Source organism: Vicugna pacos, chromosome 1, assembly GCF_048564905.1.
Source record: "Vicugna pacos chromosome 1, VicPac4, whole genome shotgun sequence".
Lineage (NCBI taxonomy): Eukaryota > Metazoa > Chordata > Mammalia > Artiodactyla > Camelidae > Vicugna > Vicugna pacos.
Genome location: NC_132987.1, coordinates 42,623,530 through 42,645,000, shown reverse-complemented (window position 1 = coordinate 42,645,000; position 21,471 = coordinate 42,623,530). Strand labels below are relative to the sequence as shown.

Here is a 21,471-nt window from a genome sequence, read left to right as displayed (position 1 = left end):
CAGATGGAGGGTATCTTTGAAGCAGAGCAGTGAAGAGTTCTCACGCACCATCTGGACCGATAGCTGTTTTTACAGGTGAGACTGCTGAGGCTCAGAGAGGTTAAGTGCCTTGTCCAGGGCACACAGCTTGTTGTGACAGAGCTGGGACCAGAACTGGGACCTCCTGTCTCTCAGGCCCGTGATGGAAACTTCAGCCTACAGAGATTCCAAGGCCAATAGTTGAAGTTCCCATTTATATTAATTTAGTCAAATTAAGTTCGACATAAGATGAAATGAGGTTGAAATGATTTGTTTATGAAAAATAGATACGTTCTCAAAATGCTCATCTCTCTAAACTTCAGACCGTACTAGAAGGGGAGAAATGGAGTGTTCTCTTTCCCGCGCAGGAAAGAGTCCGGGAAGAAATGCCCAGATAAACACAATCTGCTAGGCAGTGCTCATAGGTGTCATTGACTGAGCTTGACTGGTCAGATGAGTTCATGGTGCTTGGTCATGTTTCATGAATAGTCCTGTGAATCACACTTAGGCCCTCCATGTATTTATAAAGCATGTATTACAAAACGCTGCTGTTTTTAATGTTGTTCACAGACGGAATTTTTATGATGTACCCTTTGGATTCTAAAGTTATAGAACAGATGAGCTTTGTTTGCCTGAAAGAAAAGAACACAGAGCATCCTATTACAGCTTCGTGCATTGTGGGCGGGGTTTCCTTCTGCCTGGCCACCTCCGTGGGTACCAAGGTGTAGTCAGACCCTGTTTAAAATTCTGTTGCCTCGCCAGCTCTAAGTGAGAGCATTAGCACCTGCCACACCTCCTTCACCGACTTCTAAAGATCAAAGGAGAGAATGTATGTGAAAGTGCTGTGTTTGGGAAGGGGAGTCCTCCCTTATGGAGGATGAAATGGTTTTGGTTTCATACAGAGAAGGGGAAATCTGGAATTAAATCAAATTGGACCTTTGTAGTTTTCTCCTTACGTGTTTAGGGGTCTTGGGATATTGGTTTTATTTTTAATAAAAACCTTAAAAAATTAAAACTAAAAAGTTAAAGACACCCCCCTCCCCAAAAAAAAGATACTTCTTATGTTGAGTGTGGAACTGTCTGTGATATTAAAAGGACTGGGGTATAGGGGAAGGAATGGAGATGACAGACAAAGTCGGGAGAAGGTTACTGAAGCTCCTTTGGGAAAACTCAAATAGGGAATATTGTGACATGAAGCCCTGGTAGTTTTCTGTTCACTCTAGCTGTGACTTCATGTCTTAATGGTGCTGTCCAAGCCCTTGGGATTACTTTTTAAGTAAGCTCTCGAGTTACATTGCCCGCAAGCCTAGGGTCTTCATGAAGCTCCCAAACAGGGCCTAGAAGTCTAAGTGTCCTTTTAAGGAGACTGTTACAGGAAGGAAACACTTCCAATCTCTGGATGAAATTGTTCCTAAATTACAGATTTTGAGGCTTCTTGAGACAACACCAGTCCACCTGCTTCACCAGGCCAATGTGGAAGGACCCGGAGGCCTCAGGAGGGAGCCCTTGGTTGATCGTGTGTTCAGGATGAAGCACTGCTGTGTAGACATGCTTACTGAGTTTATTGGCAGTTGTGTCCACTTTTCTTAAAACCATTTGGTCAACATGAGATTGCCTTTACTTCAGGGGAGAGAGAGGCTCTGTCACCAAAGCCATCTTACCAGATATTAAGGTGCCACGTATGGCCCACCATGTAATTTGCTCACTGCAGCTCCTGCAGTCTGATGCTTAATGAAGCCCTGCAAAGACACAGTGGTTGGTGAGAAGCCTTGCCAGAAGAACCTGGAGAAAGACACACGCTTTGACTTGGGGTTTAGAGTCTCTGATCGTTTTAAAGCTCAAAGTATCGTTAGCATTGTTTGCTGCTGCGGTATTTATCTGGCTTTTCTTAATCTTCTTGCTTATTGATTAGTATGGCATGGGGAGCAGCACCAAAGCCTCCTTCACCCCCTTTGTGGACCCCAGAGTGTACCAGACGTCTCCCACTGACGAAGATGAGGAAGACGAGGAATCATCAGCTGCGGGTAAGCTGGAAGGCCCCGCTGCTCCGGCAGCAGCTTGGCTGTCCCGGTAATATGATGAAACTTTATCATTAGTTCAGTAGTTAAGCCACTAACTGCTTGGCCCCTGTCTTAAAGGGAAGACTTACTATTACTATTATTATTATTATTATTATTATTATTATTATTATTAATTATTAGTTTTATAGGATTCCTCAAACAATTTCTATTTTTTTCGTCTCTTCTATTTTGATTCTGGTAGGAACCCAGAGGTATCCAGGGGCCCTAGGAAAAGCTGTTCCTCAGAGATCTCCAAACTCATCACATATTTCTCAAAAGCAATTCCTGGGTACAATGCTGTGCACGCAGTAGATACTTAATAAACTCGTTGTGTTGAGTTCTCGGTGTGTGCTTCCCACTGCGAAGGTCTGGCTGTTTTACAGGAGAGTCTTGCTTTCTAGAATTCTGCAACTCACTAATCATCAGACTCATCTTAGGCCATTTGTCGATTGATAATATGGGATTTCAGAAAGTAAATCTTTTCATGCATATATTACAAGGGATGGGGATGGTCTATTGAATTTTATGTGACAAATATTAATTCCCTAAACTACCCAGGTAGCGTCTATAAGCCTGTTTTACTAATGGATAAAATACTGCTTTTCTGAATGGCTTATACTTTATTCTACTAAAAAAGTATAATATATTTATAAGTTTCCTTGCTTTTACTATAATGCAACACTAAACAAGGAGAAATCATAATGTTTTCAAGTCCCTTCTCCGTGTCTCCACTGGTTATATTTTAAGATGCCACTGACGTCTCTGATTCTTTTTCTCAAAGCTCTGTTTACTAGCGAACTTCTTAGGCAAGAACAGGCCAAACTCAATGAAGCAAGAAAGATCTCAGTGGTAAACGTTAACCCAACCAACATTCGGCCTCATAGCGACACACCAGAAATCAGAAAATACAAGAAGCGATTCAACTCTGAAATACTTTGTGCGGCCCTGTGGGGTAAGTTGGTGCTTTTTGGCACTCATTAGTGAAGTGGCCCTCAAACGTGAAAGCATGTGGACCTTACCTTCAGAAGAGTGCTGATGGAATCATGGGTGTCAGAGCCCCGACTTGGGACTGTCGTGGCCTCAGGAGAGATCGAGAGCAATTTCACATGTAGAAAGAACTGACCCCTTGTACCCGGGATAACAAAATGAGACGCAGAATGACCTTGTCACGTAACAGTTATGGGCTCAAGCCAACAGTGGAGCTAGCTACCACGTAACACACATCCATCGTGTGCCCAGCACTGTGCGATGTGCCCCACATTCTGTCCCTGGGATCCATCCAACACTCTGCAAGGGGAATAATGGTGTCACCTCCATGTCACAGCTGAAAAAACAGCCTGGAATATTTTAGTGAATTGCCAAAAGCCATGCCAGTGATAGTAGCAAGGTAAAACTCAAAAGACCGCAAATGATGGGCCTCCTCTTTTAGTTCAGAACATCAACCTGCAGTTCTTGTGAAGAAGATCTGCAGGCTTTAACTGACCTCAGACTCAGTATAGGTGTGATGAGATTCTATCAAAATCCTGGTCTGTGTTATAAACATCACATACTGATCAAGGAAAGACACAGCCCATCTGTACCCATCCAAAATTGTAGGCCTGGTTTGGGGCACCACAATCATACAAGGGCAAAAGCATTTGAGATGTTAGCAGGGGCGAGCAGAAGCCTAGAAACCATCTCATGGGAGATATGGTTGAACATGTGGTTGACACATGCGGTTTCAATGAACATGTGGTTGAAAGACACATGAACATGTGGTGGAAGGAGCAGGCATTAATTTTACTTAGAAGATAGATGTGCAATAAGCAAGAGAAGTTGAAAAAGTTACCTATTCGTGAATATAAGCCATTGCACCGTAGATGGCCCCACGGGTGTGCAGGTCTGTGTGCTTGTTGGGCGTCGGGGGTGTTCGTTTGCCTAGGGGTGAATTTTCAGGATTGTAGCCATTCAGGCCACTTAGTTACCCGAGTTTTTGTAATAGGAATTACTACACGAGAGATGGGCTGGACCAGAGTTAGTGCCTGAGAAGTCCCTTACAGTCAAATACTTCTATGACTCTCGGGTTATTAATACCTTCACTTGAATTGGCTTATCATTTCCCCAACAAAGAGCAGAACCTTAGGGTGTAGGATGTAAATTAAGCTTTGGTGTGAGAAGTGGAAGGGATTTTCTGCCAGTAGGATACGGAATGGGGCCCTCTATTATATGTCAGAGGTGAATAGGGTAGAAATCACTGCATGAATCGGGAAAGGCTGAACCTCGAGGGGGGTTTATGGGGAGAGCCAAGGAGGATGGGGATTACAGCAAAGGAACACAGGCAGATTGCGCCAGCATCACAGCTGTGCCTAAGGCTCCTCTTGAGAAGAACTCTATTCTAGGTAGTAAATGGCTACATGTAATGAACGCTGCTACCACTTTATAAAAGAAAACTAATTTCATTACTAGAGGGACAGTGATTTAATTACTGTCTCCCAGCCTCTCCTTCTACACTCCCTACTGAAGTACCTACTTGTCTGTTAGTTTATATTTACAGGGCACAGTTTCTTAGGTTTTACAGGGACCCCAGATGCAGAAGAGTAAAGCCCGTAAGAGTCCCGTCTTGGGGTGCTTTTTAAATTTGCAGGTGTAAACCTCCTAGTGGGAACCGAAAATGGCCTGATGCTTTTGGACCGAAGTGGGCAAGGCAAAGTTTATAATCTGATCAACCGGAGGCGATTTCAGCAGATGGATGTGCTAGAGGGACTGAATGTTCTCGTGACAATATCAGGTATGGTGCTAGGATGACGGAGCCCCCCGGTTGGGGTGGGAAGGCGATCACCTCCCTTCTGAAGGACTAGGAAGCTCCGCGCTTCCCGGATAACACACGGCACGATGACTTGTGGCCGAGCAGCCAGAGTGACATCACCCACAGTTTGTAACTCTAGAGATTCTGACTTTCTTTCAAAGGAAAGTCGCTCACCTCTGCAGGAGATCTGAATCAGAGGCAGACCACAGTGACTGTGTACTAATGGGCCTTTACCCTCTGCTGGGGCTCAGACTCAGCAGGGCTCTTTTGCAGGGGTCTGCACTCCACTCATTGCCATCTCCTCTCAAATGGAGACTGTAAAAATGTAGTATCTGCAAATCTCGAACTCCCAATTCATTCCTTCCCACCTAATGCCTAAATATAAAATAGATGAACAACAAGTTTCTACTGTACAGCACAGGAAACTATATTCAATATCTACCTATAATGAAAACGAATCTGAAAAGAAATACATGTATGTATATGTATGACTGAATCACTATGCTGTACACCAGAAATTGACACAGCATTATGAACTGACTATTCTTCAATAAAAGAGAATGCAAATTTAAAAAATAAATGAAATAAGGTGGGGGGAATGTAGGCTTCTGGGAGTGAGACATTTTGTAAGCAGAAATTTCCCTGGTCTCTTTCCTTCTAAGAACTGCTCTAGCTTTAATGTCTCACTGACATTTTAGCAAGTGCAGCTGGCCCATTGGGTGATGGCGTCTGCAGGGAGATTCGAATGTAGGAATCATTACTGCTACACTCTGCAGCTTTCTGGTTCCCAAAAAGTGCTTATAAAAAAGATAAAGGGGAAAGTGAAGGCCTTAACTACTGACGAACTGAAAATGTAACCTGAAGGAGTCTATTTTCATTGAAAGTTTTTTCTTTTGGATGGTGTTTGAAAGAGTTTAGTAAATAACACCCACCTTTTCCCCTTCCACCCCATCCAGTAGGAAACCGGCTGTATCACCACACGTTAGAGCCACCTGAGGAGATGGGGAAATCCAGGATGCACCCTGACCAGCGGGTTGGATCTCTGAGTGTGGCCCAGGTCCCAGAAGCGTTCATCGCTCCTGGGCTTCCCCCGTGCAGCCAAGTTTGAGAACCAGCCATTGTTTCACAGAGAGAAACATAGGGCTGCTCCTGGGTTGAACCTTGAGTAAAATTTACCTCTTCAGCTATACTTCTATTTTGATAAAATATCTTCATATGACACCGTTGCCTGAAAAAATATACACAGCCTGAAAGTTGAGAGTTATGCTGTATTGAGCAGACTTTCTAAGGACTCGAGCCCGGGAGGCTGCTTAGGTTGCTGTGAGAGACTACTCCAATGAGGCAGGGGAGGAGCCAGGACTATAGGAATTTTGCCACAAAGATCAGATAGTTGCAACATCAAAAGATTACTGTTAATTAAAGAAAACCAGATGTCTCAGGTTAAGGAATTTATTGCTTTTCTGTGTATGGAAAGGTGCAAAAGTCTGGCTCTTTGAAATTGTTCCTTTGATGTGCACCTAGCTGTCTAGGGCCAGTATCCTGTTCTTTCCCATCCTGAGTCCCCTCAGGGTACACTGTTGAGGGCGGCTGCAGAAGCCAGGGAGCCTGCTTGTCTTCATCCAGACTGCTCACCATTGGGGGCAGCAGTAGTAGCTGATGACTTGATGGCCACAGCATCCTTTGTTTACTGATGGGGCCAGCAACATTTTTCATTCACAACCCTACAATTCCCCGTTTCTTCTACCTTTCCACTGAATGCTCAGAGTTTCATCTTTGTGTGTGTGTGTGTGTGTGTGGTGCAGAAACTCATCCAAGAGCGAACCATCATCTCTTTTTTTTTATTATTGAAGTGTAGTTGATTTACAAAGTTGTGTTAGCTTCTGGTGTACAGCACAGTGATTGATTCAGCTCTCTATATATTCTTTTTCATTATAGGTTATTACAAGCTATTGAATATAGTTCCCTGTGCTATACAGTAGGACTTTGTTGTTTATCTATTTTATATATAGTAGTTTGTATCTGCTAATCCCAAATTCCTAATTTATCCCCCACCCCCAATTTCCCCTTTGGTAACCATAAGTTTGTTTTCTATATCTGTGAGTCTGTTTGTCAACCAAGTAAATTCTTCTTGTGTTATCATTGGAGTTTAATTCCCTGTAGTCCTTTATTCTGGCTAATTGCTTTCTTGACTGCTATACCACCAAGTCACATTTAAAACCATGCATCTGCCAGCCACCTACCAAAAGTGGACATGATATTCATGTTCAGGCTTCATTATGTTTTTAGTGACACGTCTCCATTCTCAAAAGTGGGACTGTTTCCTATTGTCAGGAGGCACACAGGTAGGGAAAGAAGAAAATAAAAATAGGAGCCACGGCTCTGCACCGCCCTCGGATCTGCGCTGGCACAGAGAGGAAGGAGCACGGGCCCTCCTGTCCACCCTGTTAGGGTCGATGCCTGTGCAGGGCTTTCGGTTACAAAAAACAGCAATAGCTGCGCAGTGGTTCTCTTAATTTAAGTTGCAAATGCACTTTCCTGTCAAATCCAGCGTGCAGTTCTTTAATGAATTCTTTTCTTCTGGTATATACCACATCTGCGAGATATAAAATGTTTTTTGATGCCTAAGAGAAATCAAAGGAAAATAAGTACCCATGAAGTATAACCCACAGGCCTAAACTTCTGATCACACAGGAAAAGCCACGCCAAGGGACGTCCCTTATCTGGTACTCAGGCAATCTCAGATAGTGTATTTAACTTTGCTCCTTGTGTACTCAGTGTGTTTAAGATCTTTTCTTATCATACTAAGAACTCTTTACTCCAGGATCACTGTACCATCATTTATCCAAGGAAACTTTTAAGCTTTCTTCCAAGTATACATCTTTTTCTGCTTTCTTATTTTTGTCTGGTACTCCTTTCAGTGATCTCAGCATCATAAACATGTCCAGGGTTTATTTTCTGAGCCCAGATTGCCTTCGTTGACCTTGTTTCTCTCGTCTCCTTAATAAAATTCCTTTTTTTGTTGTTAGATAAAATCAAACCACTAAACTATTGCTAACACTTAAGTATGCTAAAATGTCCAGGTATCAGTGATCCTTCATGTAATTAGATCGAGAATATTTTCGCTGGAACACTGGTCAACCATTCCATTACAGAATTTGCTTTTACTGAATTCAGCAGACACTGCCTTTTGCACTGAGAGGAGATCATAAGAGCAGCTTGCTCAAGTAAGAAACCAGAAGATGAAGACAAATTATAAAATGGTTATTTGACCAAAACACTTGGACCTGTTTTAATCATGTGTCCTAGCAGAGACAATACATTGATGATGCTGGAGACACTGGTTATTGTGTATACACACACACACACAACTGTAAATAAAAATAAATTGATAAAATAAAATGGAGATGGGAGAGGATTGAGAGGAAAAGCTGTCTCGGGGCCTTTACAATAAAGCTCTATTATTTCAACAGGAAAGAAGAATAAGCTACGAGTTTACTATCTTTCATGGTTAAGAAACAGAATTCTACACAATGACCCGGAAGTAGAAAAGAAACAAGGCTGGATCACCGTTGGGGACTTGGAAGGCTGTATACATTACAAAGTTGGTAAGTCTCAAGACACGGAATTGTCACTCAAACCAAATTATTCAGTTAAGTTTCACTCAGCGTTTTTCCATCAGACGTTGATGATGCATTTGTGACCAGTTTAAGACACTGCTAGAACCTTAAAAATACTTGCATTATTTCTGAAAATTGATGAAGTGCAAAGTCAGATTGATGAAGTGCAAAGAGTGCATCCAGAATGAAGTCCAGTTTGAACTCCTCCTTCCCAAAGACCCATGAAATTGGCAGTGGAGAAATAAAAGTGTCATAAGCCCACAAGGACAGAGGGACCAGGAGAAGAGAAACCAGCAAACAAGAAATGTCAGCAAAACTGAACAAGAGTAGATGACTAGGAACAGACCTAACTGACCGGGAAACACTGAATTCTGAGTCTGCAGTGAGGAAAGTCATCAAAGTCAATCAAATCACTGAGCAGAACCCAGAAAGTCCCCAGGTGTACCTGAGGTGGAAGCGGAGGGTCAGACTGAAAATGAGAAGATTGTTAGAAAGCTGATGAACAGCAAATCCTCCAGAACCTAGTCAGGCAGCCACCCTCCCCGACTGCAACACTAGATGAAAGGTTGGCACAGCCAGTCTGGTGGTGGGGGATACAGTTATGAGGACACATTAATACACACACACGCACACACGCACACACACACACACCTCCTTTCCCTGTTTAGTTCCCAAAATGTTGGCAGCCATGCTTATACTCCTAAACAGGAGATTGTAAGATTGCCTTTGGAGAGGCTAAATGGCCAGAAAGAAAAGATGTTCAGGTACTAATATTTGAAGTTCCATGATAAAAGCATCTACCCACCTTCAAGTGAAGCCCAGCAGTCGGTAAGCCCACTTAGACCAGATAGTGGGGACATCCACTAGTAGGAAGGAAACTTAAACACAAAGAAGGGACTTTAGAGGAAACAAGGATAATGAGGAGTGGAATAAAAAATTTTAAAAGAAACTATAAAAACTCCAGAGGGATTAGAAATACTATTTCCATGAAAGAAGAAAAGGGGTTATTTAAAAAAAAAAAAAAGATGAAACAGGATTGGAGGGGGTCATTCAGAGATCAAGAAAAAAATCTTGGAAATTAAAATATATTGACAGGAATAAAAAATGTAATAGAAGGGTTGGAGGATAAAGGTAAGAAATGTCCTAAAGAAAAGAAAAAGGAGAGGAAAGTTAAGGAAGTAAAAGTTTCAGTCCAAGTGGTTCAAAATCTAAATTACATGAGTTTTAGAGGGAAAAAAATTAAGAAATGAAAGGAGAAGAAAGTAACAAGAAAGGAATATAAGATATGTTTCTAGAACTAAGACCTCAAAATCTCAAATTAAAAAAGATTCGCTGAGTGCCTGGTATAGAGAATGAAAACAGACTCACAAGTAGGCATAGCAACATGATATTTCAGTACCCAAGAAATGAGAAGGTTCTTAAAGCTTCCAAATTATAAATAAATAAATAGTTTACATGAAATAGACCCAGAATTAGATGTTCTGAGAGTTATAACAACACTGAAAGATTAGAAAACAATGGAACAAGGCTATAAAAATTCTGAAGAAAAAAAAATTTCATTTAGTATTTTATAACCTATCTGTATTAGCTGGGGTTCTCTAGAGAAATGGATCCAATAGATGTGTGTGTGTGTGCGCGTGGGTGCACGTGTGCGTGTATGTGTGTGTAGAGAAATTAGTCCAAGCAGAGTAGGACAATGGAGGGTTCCAGAAGACGTGCCTCCAAGAAAAATAAAATGTTACTAATAGATTACCTGCCATGTTTGACTGTACTGAAGGCATTTACAACACTAAACAGAAAGTTGACCTGTGCTTAGAGATAGATACACAGAAAAAAGGAAGTGAAAAAAAATTGAGAAAACAAGAAAGGAAATATAATGTTGGTATAATACGTGCCTCATCTGTGAACAGTAATCATTTAAGCACAGGGTATTGACTTAACCACAAATTTTAAATATAACTATCCTGGAGGCGTGGGGGAGGGAGAAACGTGTATGTTTGAGAGAGAACTAGAGAGAGGAGATGGCTATGAGAGACCAGATCTTCCTCATACTACGGAGTCAGTAGATAATATCCACAACTGAAGAAAATTTTAAATAACGTTATTAGCATGTCAGTTAGAAATATAGAAATAAATTGCTGAGGAAGTGGTTGAAAGTATATTAAGGACAGAATATATAAACAGGAGAGATGTGCTACAGAAAAAGAGCTCATAGAACAAGAATTTGGTCAGTTATCCTGGGCTGCGTAATTTCGTTAGGACACAGAATATTCGATTTGTTCAAACGTTCTATGGAGAAAAAGACTGGCATGGGTACTGTCTTAGTCTGTTCAAGCTGCTATAACAGAATGCCACCAACTGGGTGGCATAAACAACAGGCATTTATTTCTCCCAGTCCTAGAGCCTGGGAAGTCCAAGGTCAGGGTGCCGGCAGACTCGGGGTCTGGGGAGGGCCCACTTCCTGCTGCAAAGACAGCTGTCTTTTTGCTACAGCCTTCCACATCAGCGAGGGAGAGGGATCTCTCTGGGGTCTCCTTTTAAAGATGCCAGCCCCTTTTAAATTCCTAATAACTGCAAGTCAAATTTGAATAGTAAGCAAACAACAGCCATTATGTGTCTCCCTATTTGTTGATTTTTCTACCATCTTGCTACACCAGCTCTCAGCTACTCATATGTGGGGGAACATAAAAGCCAGGCAAGGACACACGAAGGATATTTGTACAGATTCTCCTTAGAATGAATAATTCACATCTAGACCTAGTGGTTAAAAGTGGTCCTAAGCCAGTTACATCTTTAGATGAAGAGCCTTCAATATGAAGCAAAACGTCCCCGGTATCCTGCAGACCAAGTGCACTAAAGGAAGTTAAATCTGTATCTATGAGAACATCCCCCACCAGAGCATCACCCTCATTTACTGTGATGTATATGTATCATAGTTTGCACTATAATATATATTATACATTCAGTGTCAACCACTATATATAAATGTATTTATATAGTGGTTTACACATTCATTAATACAAAAACTTGCATAAATTAGTACACTTTTAATTCATAATTTTTCCATTACAGTTAAATATGAAAGGATCAAATTCTTGGTGATTGCCTTAAAGAATGCTGTGGAGATATATGCCTGGGCTCCAAAACCATACCATAAGTTCATGGCATTTAAGGTAAGCAGGCATGTGATCACCTAACAAGGGCTTGTTCTCTTCAGTTTAGGTCCCCACCAGTTAGTAGTGGCCGGTCTTGCACATAGACTCATACCAATTTTCCTCGTGCCAATTTTCCTATATACAATAAACCTCTTAAAAGTGTAGGAACTCTTATCTGTTATTCTAGAAGTAAAGACTAAGTGTGAGTAAATGCTATTAAATTGGCCAAATTAAAATTTGGGTACCATCTCCTCCATTTCAGGTCTGTGCATCACCATCTCTAAGTGGCATTTAGTGTTGAAATGGTTACTGGGCAAAGCATTAATTATGATATTAGCCACCTCACTAAGGCACTGTCTGATATTTCTTCTGAAAAAGGCAGAGCAAACAGCAGCACTGAATCTCGAGGTTGAACTGAGTCTCTTAATTTTGCAATCCTCTTAAGCCTTTTGAGGTAAAGTCCCTAACACTTACTTGATGCTCATATATTCAAATTGCTATTGGACTTCTCTGAAATGCAGACTGAAAGTCGGCACATGTGGAAATGGCCTAGGTTCTCTGCATCCTTCCATTTTGATCGCTTTTTCCTTTTTCATCTTGTCTAAGTCTGCACCCACCATGGCTGGCTTGATCACTCGTGAGATTCAGCAGAAGTAGGATGGGGATATGCTGGCCCTGTTGACTCCACCTCTTGAAAGCTGACTCCCAGACGCCAGCAGGACCAGGACTGACAGGCACTCTGATCTTTTCAGAGCTGCACGGTCAATCCAGAGCCGGTGTCGATTTGTCTTCTGTTCATTGTTCCCCTCTGTCTAAGTCTCTCTCTCTTTATAGCTTCTTGGCCCTCACTTTTTCTCTCCATCTTATGACTGTCATCTTTCTCTGACCCTTTATATATTCTTTCTTGGCACATATGCCACGTGAGGGCAGATGCTGCCTTGGGAACATCATGAGCCCCTCTTCAGAGCTGAGTCACACCCACTTCTGTCTTATTCCCTTCGTGCAAGGAGCGCATCTGTGATGGGCTCAGGAAGGTAGATTCATCAGTGGAAACAGGCCTCCCCTCCCTAGCCCCACTTTATGGAGAGAAATTTTGGAGTGCACTGGGTTAGTAATAACACTTAAAGGGTGACTCCTGAAAGCTAAAGTGGTGCTGCTGTCCTGCCAGAATCTCTCTTCGCAAAAGCTCTTCAATCAAGATCCCATTTCCACTCTGGTCCCAAAGTTTCCTGCTGTCAGTTGACTTGCCAAAGTGCACGATCGAGTGCAAAATGCCATGTTCAGCAAACCAGGCTTGGCCTGGAAAGTGCAAAGAGCAAAGACAAGGACTTGAACAGGAAACGCTGGAGCCGGCAGGGATCAAGCCCTCCTGTGTGACAAAAATCTCCCACATGTGAGAATTATGTTAGCAAAAGATGAGGAGAGAAGGGTCTGTTAGGGGTCGTGGCATTACAGCCAACGCACTGTGGTTTCATGATTCTCCCCCAGACTACAAGGCCCAGTGCAGGTAGAATGTAGATTAGATAATGGCAGAGGGAAACAGAGGAACGCTTGATAGCTAGTTGGGGCTTAGGGTCCAGATTCTAATACACAGAACCTGGATAAACATAGCTGCAGCTCTTTTGACCTTTCTAGTTAAACCCAGCCAGGCAGTATAAACCATGAGTCTTGAGGAGTACCACCCCAATCCTCCTTCTCTGTCACCCAAATCCAAGTCTCAGATCTCAACATTAAGTTTAGAGAGAGTGCCAGTCTGGTGCACACCCACTTACTGTGGGACAGTCAGAACCAGAGCATGCCCATTAATCCTGAACCGGCTTAGCACAAGGCTGGCCCGGCTGCCCACCCAGGCTGTTTCTGGAAAGGTAGGAGCCATGCATGGGCCTGGCTGTCACTTGGGAAGGACAGGGGCCAGAGAGGTGACTTCTTGAGGAAACGGCCTGAAATAGACAGGAAATTACAGCGGCATCCAGGCAGCAAGTCTGTAAACCAACTTCTCTGCCCTGGAGGACAAAGGGTAGAGAAAGGGGCAAGAATGGATTCTAGACTCTTCCTCTGAGAGCCAGAATATGAATAGCCCTAAAAGGGAAAGAAAGATTTCCTAGTTTTCAATTTAAGAAAATCAGACATTAAGTTCCACAGGAAATAGCTAAAGGAAAAATGTGTTAAGATAACTTCTTTGAATGACGTGGACACTCATGGGATGGTTTTTAAAGTCTTTTGCAGATCTCCAGCATAAGCCACTGCTTGTTGATCTCACAGTAGAAGAAGGTCAGAGATTAAAGGTTATTTTTGGTTCACACACTGGTTTCCATGTTATTGATGTTGATTCAGGAAACTCTTATGATATCTACATACCATCTCACGTAAGTTCCTGGAAGCGGACTGCCAAGGCTCTCTGCAACAACCTGCATGTGCAAAGACATTTGTTTTTGCACATTTTTAGTGGAAGTCATGCTAACTTTTACCAACCAGTAAAGCAGATGGACTTTTGGCCTTCACTAAATAGGTGATGCTTATAAGAAATAAGACATGTGACTCTGGCTAATTTTTATGACTGCTTAAAATTGGGTAACACATAATGGCAATTATTTGACATTTACTGGACATGCTGTCTCACTGGATTTTATATTAAAATACATTTGATGTTTTTCCTTCAAGGGCATAAGCCAGAATATAATAGATGAGCTCCTTTTTTCAGTTTTTGAAGTTTCCCATTTTATGTAGGAGAAGGCCAGTGGTCCTTTTTCTGCTATTTTTGTTCCACTCTTTAACTTGAGGAAAGCGTCCTGTGGTGGAATCAGACACCCTGAGCACATGCTTTGGTTCTAGCGTGTATTCGCTTTGCAATAATGGACACATTAGGCAGCCTCTGTAACTCTCAGCTTTGACATCTGTATATTGGGGATAAAAGGACCTATCCTATAGAGTTATCAGCAGCATTAAATGAGGTAATGCATCTAAAGTACTTGGCACAGGGCCCTGCGAATTGTAGTATTAATATTACTGTACTGACACTGCCTAAAACGTGACTTTTAAAGGAAAATGCTGCACGTGGTTTGACGTAGTAAGATGATGCCATGTGAAGTGTGTTTCCTGTATGTAATCCCAGGACTAACCGACAGTAGAAACCTTTTGTCAATGAAGTCTGAGGCCTAAACCTGTTGCTGTTTGGTATTTTGAGAGTTTAAAGACTTTACTCCAAAGAAACACAGCAGTTGAACAAAGTTGTTTCAGTGCATGACACACCCGTCATTCACTAGCTTTTCATGCGTGTGTGTACGTGCACACGGGCCTCAGAGCCTGTGCTTCTGGCAGGGGCCCTGGGCCATCGCCATGATCATCCTCCATCGCCCACTTCTGTCCACCAAGCACCCATTGGTCTGCCATGAGGTTCTTAACCCAGGGGATCACAGCAACACGTACGTCTCTTTTCCTAGAACAAGTCAATCCACACTTATTTCAATAGTGTGACTTTCTTTTTAATGAGTGGTCATTTTTAATTTTTTTTTCTAAATAAGCCATTGATTTGGATTCTCTTGTTATGTAGGTACCCATATAAACAACCTGTGTCAAATGTTCGTAGCCTGTTTGGGTCCCACAGTTGGGCCCCATCTAGGCCGTCTCCAGCAGACTCAGCTGGCTTGCATTCTCCTCATCTTTTTTGGAAGTAGATAGAAAACATGAGATTTTCAGTGTCCATGAGAATGTGCTCAAATCCTAGTTCTATGACCAAATACTAGTTCAGCTTTGCTCAAGTTACGTAACCCCTCCGAGGTGCAGTTGCCTCATCTGTAGGCAAAAATATCTGGCCTGGGGGGCTGTTCGAAGGCCTTGAAGTTCTCTGTGTAAAGGGCTGGTGCTCGGCACACGGCAGGGCCCGCAGGGTGCTTGTTGATTTTAGGAACCGGTAACTTGGGTTCTCCACCTAGTGCCAAAGCTTGCATTTACCAGGATATTTGACAGGTCAGTGGTTAAATTAAACAAAGCGAAATGCCAGTCCCTAGAGTGCAGATGGAAAAGGGACAAGGAAAACTCTTTTTTGCAATTCTTAGAGATTAATAGTCAAGATACTGTCTTATTTTTTAAAAAGAATAATAATGCCTGGCCTCTCTTTGTCTTCTAGATTCAGGGCAATATCACTCCTCATGCCATTGTCATCTTGCCTAAAACAGATGGAATGGAAATGCTCGTTTGCTATGAGGATGAGGGGGTGTATGTAAACACCTACGGCCGGATAACTAAGGATGTGGTGCTCCAATGGGGAGAAATGCCCACGTCTGTGGGTAGGTTAACCATTCCTTATCTCCTTCAGCAGTTACACCCCCCAAATGAAACGAAAGTCAAGAAATGTGAAACAACCATTTGATTCCACAAAAAAAAAAAAAAGTCTGTGAATAACACTTGTAAGACTTGCTTTGTCTGTTTATCTCAAGTCGTTTGTCATTTTTGTGGTTAAGATGTGAACAGATGCTGTGAGTTATTGCCCATCTAATGTTTTTAATGCAGTTTTGGAAATTCCTTTTGACAGCCTACATTCATTCCAATCAGATAATGGGCTGGGGCGAGAAAGCTATTGAGATCCGGTCAGTGGAAACAGGACATTTGGATGGAGTATTTATGCATAAGCGAGCTCAAAGGTTAAAGTTTCTATGTGAAAGAAATGATAAGGTAAATCCGTTTCAACATTTGCATTAGTGTTTGCATTTTAAGAGACCACCAGGTACCTGTGAAACCTTCATTTTCCTTTATACTGATTTGAATCACATCTGTGTTAAACAATCAATATTTTCTTGAAATGGCATTATTTGGTTTGATTCATGTGAACCCTCAAAATATATTATTCACGTATCAAAAAAGACAAAAAAACAATCTAAAAATTTCCTGTAAGCTCTTAGTAACTTTTGTGGCCTCCAGGCCTTAAGATGACTCAGCAGATACCCCAAATTCACCGAAGCACTTAGAGGGGTTGGCTCACCATTAATCATCTCACAGTGGGTCAACTTTATACTCTGCTTTTAGACTTGTCACCAAATCACTATTGGGACCTAACCCATCACATTATATTCAACTTTAAGTGTAAAACATTCAACGTGTAGAAATCCAAACTTTTTAAAAATGTCACCCATTCCTTAAGGAATGCACAATCACAAACTCAACTAGTGCCATGTCCTGTGTCATTCCAGCCATGTTTCTTCTGAGGTGTCACAGGGGGACTGTTTTCCAGTGACATTGGCGGTGTCCATCTGGCATGATCAGTCGCCCAGAAGGGTATTCCACGGCAGTGCTGCTTCTCCCTTGCCCTCCCTCTAGATGAACCCAGAGTTCTTAGTAGCTCAGCTATACTACATTTGTGAATCATCCTTTGTGACTACGGCCAACTTAGAAATGCTGTCCCCGAAACAGCAGATAGAAACATCTATAGAAAAGACTGTGATGGGGTGGACAGATAAACATCTCTTGGCCCACACCCATTCCCCAGAAGCCAGGCTGATCTCAGTCTGACCCTAGAGTAGCCAGCTCCTCCTGTGACCTGGTGTGGCCTGGTGTGGTCTGGGTGGATAACAGCTGGGGGTGGCAAGGATGGTTCCAGAGCCTTATCAGAGTATGCCAGAACACAGACCTGAGCCTTAGTAAAACTCTAGCCCTCACCTAGTCTCTGAGGATCATAAGGCTAGGCGTGATCTGGGCATGGACTCCCAGACTCCAGTTCATTGAAGACCCACCTCAGAAAGCCCATTCCAAGCCATGCCCACACCCGCAGGAGCAGGCTGGGACCACACCAGTGTCTGGGGGCTAGTATCCCGAGCCAGGACTCACAGAACCTGGAGAACAATGGCCCTCTCTTTCCCTCACTGTGTTTCCATGGGTCTTCTGTGCGTCCCCATTTTGATTCATTGACCCTAGCAGTAGCTTTACTTACAAATGTAGCATTAGCAGAATGACAAGCATTTCCATGGAACTTCCTAAGAAGTTGTTGGGAGAGACAGCATTCTTCTGAAGAAGTTGTGGAAATGAAGTAGCAGAGACTTTTCACTAGTGACAAAAGTAGATGCCTTGGACCAAAGTTTGGTGTTGGCTGACTGAAGGACTAGGCCACCACCTGGAATTCTGTTTCCCTAGGGCAGTGGTTCATTGACGTGCAGCTCAAGCAAGCAGTACCCCAAATTTTGCTCCCTTCTCTCAGTTGTTTGATGAAGTGATTTAGCACACCCAGACCTAATGGACTGTGGTTCTCCTTATTAATGCCGTGGCCTCCTTTGGCCTAGGATTTGCCTTCAGCGGCAGAGAAACCAAGCGTTAACTCTTGAAATGCCAAAGTGAAGAGGTATTAAACACCTTACCCTATGGGACCAGAAGCACTTACTAATTTTTTTTTTTAATTAAGGAATGAAGTTGTATAGTAGTCAGTAGGCCCCAAATTCCCCCTTGACTTTGGGAATTTGAAAGGATTCTCCTCATTCCCAAAGTCTGCCCTCTTGTCATTAAGGGAAAGGAAAGAGACCTCTGTGGCTTTCCAGAAAACAACAAAGGGCCTGTTGTGTCTAGACCAGCATGGAACTCCCTTGTAAAATGTGAGCACCCAAAGGGTTGTAGCAAAACAAGATATACTCCCTTCTGTGTCCCTGAAGACCAACATCACAATAAGTAGTAGTAACCATTATAACAATAAACAGGAATGTTTACAGAGGATGCACTGTATTAAAAGGCACTTTATAACACCAGCCATTAAGTCTTAAGAGCTGACACATGGCAAGGCTAGGACATGTGAGAGGAAATGGATGGACGGTTGAAGAAAAGAGGGAAAGAAACCATGCAGTTGAACTAACTTCTTTTTAATTTCAAACAGGTATTTTTTGCATCCGTGCGATCTGGAGGAAGTAGCCAAGTGTTTTTCATGACCCTCAACAGAAATTCCATGATGAACTGGTAACAGAAGAGCACTTGGCACTTATCTTCATGGCGTTATTTCTAATTTAAAAGAACATAACTCATGTGGACTTATGCCAGTCTAGAGGCAGAATCAGAAGGCTTGGTTGAACATACCGCTTTCCCCTTTTCCTCTCCCTCCACCCGTCCCAAAACAGTCCATCTTTCAATGTTGCAGCCTGGTTGAGAAGGAGAGAAAAAGGTGGCAGGAATTTCCAGGAGATCCCCAAGAATGCCGCGTTGTCTGTGGACAAAGATGGACCATGTGCCCTTCGGAGTTAGGGATAGAAACAAATATTGTGTGCTCTTATGATTAAGCTGTGTTATGGTGGATTTTTGAGTTTTGTTTTGTTTTACCTTTTTTCTTTACCCCCTTGCTTTGTAAGAATGGGGAGAGAATGCATCCTGAGAAAAAGATCTGTTTTTAACTGTCTGCCTACTAGCTTTAAGTATCCGATACGTTGTAGACTTTCCCATTTCGAATGGTGAGAGACACCACGATAAATGTACCTTATCTCGTGACACTGAAGGCCATAACTACATAGTGGGGTAATTTTAGAACTCTTTTGCCTTCACCAACCCAAAAGGTTGCTTTTTGTGAGCAACTGCGAATGAATTTTTAAAAGAGAAGAAAAATACTAGTTTTCCCCTCTTTTGGGAAATAGATTTTAAATGGCTAAACTACTAGCCTTAGACTAATAAAATCAACTACGGTTTTTGTGAGTCTGACAGGCGCTGCTTTTCATCTGGCCCTGTGCAGAGCAGAGTGTGCTGAGTGGGGCAGCAGTGCCGTGGAGCTGAGCTGGCTCCAGCGGATGAGGGACATCTACGGTACACCTTTCCCTCGGCGATTGTGACAGATCAGGGCAAAAGACGGGATGACAGATGGGATGAGACGGAAAGAGCTTCTGGAAACAAGCTAAAATTGTATATAAATACACACCTTTTTTTTTTTTTTAAATGCACAAAGCTTCCCAGCTAAGAGGTCACTCGGTTCAGGCTTATTAGGAGTAAGACTTTGTTGAGTTCTTTCTGAGAACTGGGGAATAAGTACCATCCAGGCTTTGGTCATTCCCAGCTTTCTCCTGAGGGTGCCACTTTCTCAAGATGAAAACTGTGACTGAAAACATAATAACAATAAATGTTTCTGAGCTGCCTGTGTTCTCTCTGGGTTGGTGAGAGAAGGGACTAGATTACTACTAAGCCTGTCTGAGACCCAGCAGGCATCCTTGGTTCCAATTTTATAGAACTTAAAAGCACGGCTTTGGCCAGAATTCTGAGACTCCAATCATTTTACCTTCCTCCAAATTACCCAGTATACGGTAAACAACATTTGTGCAGAGATATGTATGTATTTAGTTCAGGTTGACTTGTGTCCTTATAAACTCTTACACGGATGATTTGAACTTCTACGTGACTGTCTGGGATTTTTTTTCCAAAGCTACAAGCATGGCCGCCTGTGGTATCGAGGTGTTGCAGAAATGGTATCTGTGTTGCGCTTCCTGTTTTAACCTACCTCGTTTTGTTTGTTTTGTTTCACTGTTCATCACAGCAGTGTTATCTCCAGGAGACATATAGAGAGCTCAACTGGCAATCTCACATGTATTTAATATTTTTCAAAGAAAACAGTAGTTGACCAAATTGTTCTTCTTGAAAAATTGGAAAATAATCCAACAACAACAAAAACTAATGTGGCTTGTTTCTGGAGAAAACAATTACTGTAAACAGATTTTTTTTAAATCTGTGATTCTACTGATTTTGCCTAAACACCCGAGCAGCTGATGTACTATTAATGAGAACGAAATACACATTAGGAAAATGGACCCATTTCAATCTGGTGATTTGGGCAAGGGGGCATGGGGAAGGGAAAATGGTTCAGTTTCTGCCCCTCCTGTGAAGGTGGTTGTCATTTGCATTTATTTTAAGCAAGTATAACAAAGGAATGGAATTGAGGGTTAGCTTCAGGCCATCACCAAGATGTCCTCATTTGTGGTCCCTTTAGCGCTCAAAAGCAATGAAATCCTCCCGTTCTCATTTTTACTGCTAAGGTTCTGCTGCTGAACAATACAGTTTTCACAAATTCCGTGCAACAAATTCAGCAATAACGTTTGGATTGAATTTAGCAACTACTGTCATTGGATGCTGACGTGGACAAGATATACTGATTTGGGTCTCATCCTCGAATGTGATTGCCACCAGCTCTTTATATTGCTGCTGTGGTATTTTAAACCAGAAGCTTCTTTAAATTATGTTGCAAACTGATCTTTGTTTTTATGTTTTGTTTTGTTTTTATTTCTAAGTGATAAGTTCGAAACACACAGCTTTAAATGATTTTTTTATTGTGGGATTTTGGGTACAGTTAAGAAATAAAAGGGAATCATTGTGTTTAAACATAAGGTAGTTTGTGAATGTATTTTTTAAAACCTAGATTCATTGAAACAAAAAATCATAAGAAAACAATATTAATGCAGTCTTGTTTACAGTATGTACAGTGACATAACATAGAACATGAGCTTTTCTGGTGCCAACAACAATAAAACACAGACGGTAAACATCAAGCCATGGCTTTTATATTTTTGTACAAATATTACACAGTTCACGGCAAAGCCAAATTTAAAAGGGCCCCACATAAATCTGTGCTTCTTAAAAGCTACCTAAAGAATTCCTTGATGCTTTTAACTTAAAAAATACATTTCCTCCATCAGGACAGGTCCTAGCCCTGAAATACTGAGGCTTAGGTCACACAGAATGTTTCAGAATAGCTGTTCTTGTGGCTCATAAAAATCCCCAACTTTCTGGTTTACTTTAATTCTTTTTTTGCTGGGGGGAGGCAGAGGTTGGGGAGTAGTGGTTGTACTTTTCATCCATCTGAAATATCACCTTAAAAATAAAACAAGCCGGTTCTG

General features: G+C 42.1%; 1 protein-coding gene across 4 annotated transcripts in view; it reads left to right on the top strand.

Annotated features, from left to right (window-relative positions):
- TNIK (TRAF2 and NCK interacting kinase) overlaps window positions 1-21,123 on the top strand; it is a 357,941-nt gene extending 336,818 nt beyond the window's left edge. For all 4 annotated transcript variants that reach the window (XM_006200807.4, XM_006200806.4, XM_006200805.4 and 1 more), the window contains 9 exons: window positions 1,931-2,042; window positions 2,860-3,030; window positions 4,702-4,845; window positions 8,334-8,468; window positions 11,553-11,653; window positions 13,852-14,001; window positions 15,762-15,921; window positions 16,167-16,306; window positions 18,486-21,123. In XM_006200807.4, the coding sequence (XP_006200869.1) occupies window positions 1,931-2,042; window positions 2,860-3,030; window positions 4,702-4,845; window positions 8,334-8,468; window positions 11,553-11,653; window positions 13,852-14,001; window positions 15,762-15,921; window positions 16,167-16,306; window positions 18,486-18,569 (1,197 nt within the window). In that variant the 3' untranslated portion in view covers window positions 18,570-21,123. The remainder of the gene's footprint in view (window positions 1-1,930; window positions 2,043-2,859; window positions 3,031-4,701; window positions 4,846-8,333; window positions 8,469-11,552; window positions 11,654-13,851; window positions 14,002-15,761; window positions 15,922-16,166; window positions 16,307-18,485) is intronic.
- The last annotated feature ends 348 nt before the right edge of the window (window positions 21,124-21,471 follow it).